Here is a 7,500-nt window from a genome sequence, read left to right on the forward strand (position 1 = left end):
CTGCAGTGGTAGAATGGCACCCCTATTTGCCTGGGGGGGGGGGGGGGATTTGGTGTGAAAGATTTGGGTCACGGCGCTCGTTTTCACTCGTCTCTTGTACAGTGGGCGTCAGGACAATCTGTGCTCCGTCCCCACAGGGGACCACTGCTCTGAAACCCCGATTCGGAGGCAGCCCCCCTTTGATATCCTGCTACCAGATGACCTCCGACCCTAGCCCCAGCTAGGCCAGCCCCTCCGCAGCTGCTCCCCAACGAAAGCCCCTTGATCCTGGGCTGCTTGTCGCCAGAGCGCCCTGCGTCTCCCGTCTGCATTGTTCCCTCGTGTAATGACTCTGTCCTGCATTGAGGAGCCGTCAGGATTGGTGGTAGGGAAGGAAGATGCTCACACAACAGATGGGTATTGTGCGTGTGTGTGGGTGTTTCTTGGTGTGTGTGTGGTTGTGTGTGTGTGTGTGTGTGTGTGTGTGTGTGTGTGTGTGTGTGTGTGTGTGTGGGGGGGTGGGGGGGGTGGTGGGTGTGTGTGTGTGTGTGTGTGTGTGTGTGTGTGTGTGTGTGTGTGTGTGTGTGTGTGTGTGTGTGTGTGTGTGTGTGTGTGTTAGATGGTGGGAGGGGACCTTGCTTGAAACAGGAGGATGATCTACAAATGTATTGTGTTCGTGGCTGTGTTTGTGTGCGTGTGTGTGTGTGCGCGTGTGTGTGATAGATGGTGGGAGGGGACCTTGCTTGAGACAGGAGGATGATCTACAAATGTATTGTGTTCGTGGCTGTGTTTGTGTGTGCGTGCGTGCGTGCGCGTGTGTGTGTGTGTGTGTGTGTGAGCAAGAGCAGCGGAAGCGGCAGCCTTCAAAAGGAGGCCTCTCAGCAGCACACCGGCTGGCTCCTCTCCACCTCTGAGCTGGCTTCAAACGGTCCTGAGGAATGACAGCGGCACCTCACACTGGCACAGCGTGCTGCAGGTTCACAGCGCCACTCCACAGCAGATGGGGCTGTTGTGTCGTCGTGTGCCGCCCCCCCCCCCCCCCCTCACACAAGCCACCAAAAAGGCACGTGCATGTACACACACAAACACGTGAGCTCATTCATGCCTGATCCACCACGACTGGAAACGCTGCTCCTCACCTTTATAGAATAGAAGAATGGATCGGGGTCTGAAGCCCGGAAAACCTCCACACACACGCACCGTCCGCATGCGTGAAGGGTTTGTATGAGGTTGTGCGTGTCCAGAAAGGGTTTTTGTGGTTTTGAAAGGATGTGGTGAGGCTGTGGCTTTTTTAATCATCACTTCATCACACACGGACTGAGACGGCCTACAGAGTTTGAGGCACGTGCTCATGCACAAATCGGTTTCAAATCCCCCCCCCCTCCCCCCACACACACACACACACACTCTCAGACACACACAAACACACACAGATGCTCGCTCACCAGAAAGGCCAGAGTCAGGATTGCAGTGACAAGGGGGTGGTGCAATTCCCTTGTCCTCCGTTGTGTTCACATTAGTCATATGCAAATCGGTTTCGTCGGCAACAAACGACTCAAATCCACCGTGTCTAAGTCCTCAAAGTAGCTGGCGACGCCTGTTTAGTTAACATGATTTATGAAGGTGTTTGACCCAGTTAATACACACACACACCGGCTGTGTTCGACGGTTGGTAAGAAGTGCCCTCGCAGGAATGAGATGGATGACAATCTCAGATAAAAATAGAGTAACTCATATTGTTATCCCAACTGGTGATTTTGATGAATGTGGTGCTCTTGTTGTATGCTCCAAGTAACTCTGAGGGGTATCCCAAGAACGGAGGTTTATCAAACACAGAGTTAACGCTGAACAGTTATTATTTAGTTCAATCAACACGGGGCATCGTGGACCGGACCAGGCCATTTTGCCTCTACATTCGTGATCATGTGGGAAGCATCACATATCATGTAGTAATGATAAGAAAATATATATCAAGATCGACTACCAGCGATTAACAAACCATGGAGATATTGGAAATGGCCAATATAGGCTGCGTATACCTACCTGAACATTTATACTGTGATAGCCTTTCCTGTTCACATAATCAGCCTCATTTATAGATGGGGCCGTTATGAGCACTTCTGTGCCATCAATTACATTTGGAAATCCTGAAATATAGCACTCAGATGAAAAGTGAACAAGGATAATTTCGGTGCCATTTGGGAACACTTAAAATAGATAATGCTGACCTGCAAGTTGGTGGAACTCCATTTTTATGACCCTCGTGGGTTTGTGTACAGGGAAGCGGATGAAGTCGGGCATGAACAAGATTTGCGTGAGAATCTATATATCTCCAGCAAAAAGTAATCTGGATATGCCAAGATGTCGAGCCGTGGTCTTATTAATCGTACCCAGTGGATTGCACGAATAATTTGGGCTCCGATATCAACAGGCCTCTCCTCAAAAGGGCATGCCATTGTGAACACATGAAATCTGCTGTGAACGCGGGTTTCAATACCCAAAACCGGGTTCCAAACTTAACCTGCGCAAAACCTGCTCTGACCAGGTTTGATTCAGAGCATATGTTTCTATAGTAACATACCGTGTTCATTTTGGAACGGAAATCCTAGGGTTACCGGAGACCCTGGGTTAACTAACCCGGTTATGTAATAAAACCGGCTTTGTGGAATACCCCTCAGAATAGCTGTATTAAAAATTCAATAACCTCATTTATTTTCCTGTTTTTTTTGTCTTTGCATAAAACTTTTTGTGGATATTTCATGACGCAAACATGAGAAGGGTTATGTTACCCACATCCTCCTGGAAGATCTGGGTGACAGACATTTTGAGTCAGAGTTGTGGAAAAGGTCGGTTGGTTTTACTTTGTGGGAATTACTTATGTCCTTTCAGATGACTTCAGTCCTTTCACAGCATCCCTCATGGCACGAGGCCTGGAAAACACACTCCGCTGGTTCACGGATGAAAGCGTTTCCGGCAGGAAGACTTCAGTGACCTTTTGAGCTGGAAATGTTGCGCAGGGTTTCCGACTCTGGCAGTCCCTTATCACCAAAGGCGCACGCGTGGAGAACACACGCGTTCTTCAAGCCGAGGTGAGCTTGGAAATGTCAGTTAGCCTCTATCTTATCCTTCTGCCGCTGTGTTGTATTGGGGATTGGAATCCAATTGAAACCCAGCCGGAGATAGGTCTGTCTGTTCACTCACGATGTCTCCATCTGAAAAGCGGCGTCGGCTTTTTCTTGAAGTTGGGCCAACAGAGGATGCTGGTGGAGGTTGCTTTTGGAGTGAGGAAATCACCTCACCTGCCCTTTGCTATCTCTTTAATATTCATGAGCTCCCCAAGGTGTGATATTCTTAGTCTGGCACCACGCGCTACAAAAGCAGACAGACTGTGGCTTCAGGAAGTCTCTGCATTGGCCAAGAAAATCTCAGACCAATATTTTTTATTCATATTTGATCTTCGTTCAATACTGATAAAATCGTAAGCTAATTCTCTCTTCTCTTGGATATAAGAACGATCGTATCATCAGTGCGATTGTGGTACTTTTTGTCACGCAGTGGACAATGGATGAAAATTCCTTCTTTCATTTCCCCACTGTCGCCAGTTTCTGTCGACAATCACAGGAAGTGATTCATGCTCTTGTTATGATACTTTGTCATTAATGAAGTCATTATTTTCAGTGAAATCGTGACCTCGGATGTGTAAACAGAGGAGTGGGATCAGCAAGCCATTTAGGCTTTTTTGTTTGTGCATGCAATGGGTAGGCAAGTCATATGTTTATGGTGTATTTCTTAGTTTCACATGACTATAAAGAATGGATTGCTACATAATATCACAGCTTATAAGCTTCTAGAAATTGCTAGTGTGAGAGAAGCCCTTTTGTGAATAAGAATATGTTGTATTATTGTGTGTAATATATAAGGGCGAAGACACAGTTAATAGGCACAAGGTTTTTATGAGGGTTTGTGCAAGAAGTGTACCAACAGGATCTACAAGTATAACCAGAGGCATATTTAGGCATAAAATCGACACAGGATATGATGTCGTTCCCTCTTTATTGTTTCAACATATGAATGTGTAAACACTGTTTGCCATTTCTACATTGTGTAGTTGTCGTTGAAAAACTAGTGACAAAGAGAAAGGTCAAAGTTTAAGATATTATTTATGATATATATGTAAGGCTTAAATACCGTATACCATGCATGAACAACACTGCTGCATGGAGTTTTATGACAGAAACACGTCATTGACTCAATACGAGCGGAGGTAAAGTGATGACACACGTGGGAAGAATCTCATAAAAACAGAATACATGTTTTTATTTTGCCTGGCATGTAACTTTATTAGACACTTCATCATCCACAGCTAATGTCATGTGCAGTCTACCACTGGTGAAATAACTCAAAATCCACTCGCTTCTACTCACTAGTGGTTAGTGTGAGGGGTTGTAGTGTGATTTTTACGGTGTGCGTTTACGTTGAGATGTGTGTTTCTCACAGTCCAAATCCAATGAAGCCAAAGTCAATATTAATATCCATGTACCATGTTGGTTTAATGCACACAACGCAAAAATATATATAGTTTCCTTCCAGTTACCGAAGGGTCTAGGGTTTTTCATGGAAAATAAATAGTTTACAGGGTAATTTGATAAGATGCAGGTGATGTAGAGCAAATGCATTAAACATTGCTTACAAATGTGCTTCTTTACATCAACCATTTTGACAGACACACAGTAACACAGTTATACACTTTCCAATGAAGCTATATTCAATTATTTTAGGTTTTCCTTCTGTTTTCACATACTGTACATGAAGTAGACCATTGCTACACCACTTCTTGGCAGAAAGGCACGCATAGGTCCACTCTTATCATACATGGATATGTTCAGGCTTCAAAGGTTAGAGGGCAGTTCATCGCTTCCAAGTCTCATAATAACAAAAACAACAAAAATCTCAATACGTTTTGATCAATTTGCAGATCGTAGTGGCTTTATATAATCCCCCTGAGGGCTCTCATCCAACTGTTCCCTCCCAACGGTCCTCAACATCATCATCATCCTCATCATCATCCTCATCAGCGATCAGCCTGTCCGCTCCTCCATCGATTGCTTTCCCCTTGTGTCCGCGCTGATCCCAGTACACACAGGGAACGCGTCCTTCCCACACCCTCTCCTCAGTCCGCCCCCCCCCCTCCGTACTCAGAACTTGCTGAGGGAGGGCAGGGCCCCCGCCTTGACCAGCACGGCCGACAGCAGGACCCCGGGCCCCGAGTGGGGGGCGGGGCCGGTGGGGGCGGGGCCGTCCCCCGCGCGCTTGCTCTCGCCGCTCGGCGGAGCCGTGGGGCCCTTGAGTCCTCGACTCAGAGTGGACTTGCAGAGCCCGCCGCCCCCCCCCACCCCCACCCCCACCCCGCCCAAACTGGACTTACTGTGCTCGGCGGTGGGGATGACGGTGCCGGGCGACAGCTGGGGGCCCGGGCCCCCGCCGCCGCCAGCGCCGCCCTCGAGGGGCCCCTGGCAGCAGCAGAGCAGCCGGAAGAAGGCGGACCTCATCTCGCGGCTGGACAGCGTGTAGATGAGCGGGTTGAGCGCCGAGTTGAGCACGGCCAGGGCGATGAACCAGTCCACCTGGTACAGCAGCGGGCAGCGCTCAGGGCTGCAGCCCACGTCCAGCAGCAGCAGCAGGAACAGCGGCGCCCAGCACACCACGAACACGCCCAGCACGATCACCACCGTGCGCAGCAGCGCCAGCGAGCGCTCCGACGGGCGGCTGCCGACGCGCCGGCCACTGGACGTCACCAGCCGGTAGATGCGCGTGTACAGGAGGACGATGGCCACCAGCAGGGCGCTGAACACGGTGATGCAGAAGGCCACGTAGCTCTTGGCGTACAGCGGCAGCACGGTGGAGCAGGACGCCAGGTCGTCCAGGCAGTTCCAGCCCAGGCTGGGGAGGGCGCTGAGCAGTACCGACACGGCCCAGCAGGCCCCCAGCAGGCCGAGCAGCCGGCCCCGCCCCGCCGCCTCGCACGGCCGCAGCCGCACCATGGTCATGTGCCTCTCGATGCCGATGGCCAGCAGGCTGAAGGTGGACGCGCTGAGTGCCACGAACATGCTGCCCTCCCTCGCCAGCCACTGGGCGGGGCTCAGGAAGAAGGTGTTGCGGCCCGAGGTGAAGATGTTGACCACGTAGGCCACGCCGGCCAGCAGGTCGGACAGCGCCAGGTTGCCGATGAGGAAGTACATACGGCTGTGGAAGCGCTTGTTGCGCCACAGCGCCAGCAGCACCGTCACGTTCTCCAGCACGATCAGCACGCAGATGAGCAGCAGCACGGCCATCTTGCAGGCGCCGCCCGCGCGCGGCCGGTCCCACTTGCCCGAGTGGTTGTAGTGGCGGACGATGACGGCGTTCATGCCGTCCTCCAGGGTGTTCCCCATCCCTTCGGCTGAGCTTCCGCAGTCACCCAGCAGAGGGCGTCACTGAGCCGGGAACCCGCTAGGGCCGCCTGGGGGGTCGGGGTAGTGATGATAGGAGCATCTCACAGCCTTCTGAATGACCGCCTGATAACAACACCGCGAAGATGAGAAGGTGAGCACCACCTATCATAGGCTATTCGTTCGTTTTCCAAATCATAGTTAAGTTAAACATTAATTTCTGATATTCCTTGATAGGACATTCCCGTTGTTTTTTTTGAGATTTCCGATATTAAATAAAAAGAGAGATGTTGTAAATCAACTTTGTTCAAAAATATATATAATGGCCCACATGAGACATAATTTTACTGATACAAACATAGGCTGCTCGTTAATTAGCCTACGTATCTCGTCTATTATTATCTTATTCTTCATCGTTTCAAATGATCAAGCTCCTGCCAAACTTTTCTGAGACTTGTGTTTTTGGGATGTTGCGCTGCTGAAGGAGCCTATAGGCATTCGGCCAAGCACATTATGGAAAAAGTTCTTCATCGCATCTTGAAGCAGCGAGAGATCGAGGACACACACACACACACACACACACACACACACACACACACACACACACACACACACACACACACACACACACACACACACACACACACACACACACACACACACACACACACACACACACACACACACACACACACACATTTCACATGACTGTTACAGTTGTTCTTACCTGCGTTACTTTGGTAAAACTTACATCCAGTCCATATGAAGCGATGTTTACCCCAATATCTTTCTGCTTTCACGCGTTTTGAACCCCAAACGTATCCACTGAACAATCGCGATCCGTAACCTTTTTCCTTTTGTCCCCAAAAAAGTTTCTACCAATGTCAATATCAACGTCCAAGTAGTAGAGGGAGTTTGGTGGAGTGTATTCAGTCATAAGTTGTCAGTGTGCTTTACTCTCGGTGACTGGTCGTCCCCACTCTGAGCAGTCCAGCTCCCACACGCTTTTGGGGCGGGATCCTCTCATATCGGTCCACTTCGTATTAACAGCCCATTATGAGTCAGGGTGTAGGGGTCAAACCAATGGGGCATC

At 49.8% G+C, this 7,500-nt stretch overlaps 1 protein-coding gene across 2 annotated transcripts; it reads right to left on the minus strand.

Moving 5' to 3' along the window:
* Nucleotides 1–3,715: 3,715 nt before the first annotated feature.
* Nucleotides 3,716–7,433, minus strand: s1pr3a (sphingosine-1-phosphate receptor 3a). 2 transcript variants are annotated; one of them, XM_056604367.1, is made up of 2 exons: nucleotides 7,135–7,433; nucleotides 3,716–6,478 (listed from the first exon to the last, which is right to left on the minus strand). In XM_056604367.1, exon 2 carries the CDS (start codon nucleotides 6,408–6,410, stop codon nucleotides 5,175–5,177), a length of 1,236 nt encoding a protein of 411 aa, XP_056460342.1. In that variant the 5' UTR covers nucleotides 6,411–6,478; nucleotides 7,135–7,433; the 3' UTR covers nucleotides 3,716–5,174. The 2 variants fall into 2 exon arrangements, with proteins under 2 accessions (XP_056460342.1, XP_056460341.1); XM_056604366.1 differs by having other exon boundaries at nucleotides 3,717–6,533.
* Between the last annotated feature and the right edge of the window lie 67 nt (nucleotides 7,434–7,500).

The sequence above is a fragment of the Gadus chalcogrammus genome, chromosome 12 (assembly GCF_026213295.1).
Source record: "Gadus chalcogrammus isolate NIFS_2021 chromosome 12, NIFS_Gcha_1.0, whole genome shotgun sequence".
NCBI classification, from domain to species: Eukaryota; Metazoa; Chordata; class Actinopteri; order Gadiformes; family Gadidae; genus Gadus; species Gadus chalcogrammus.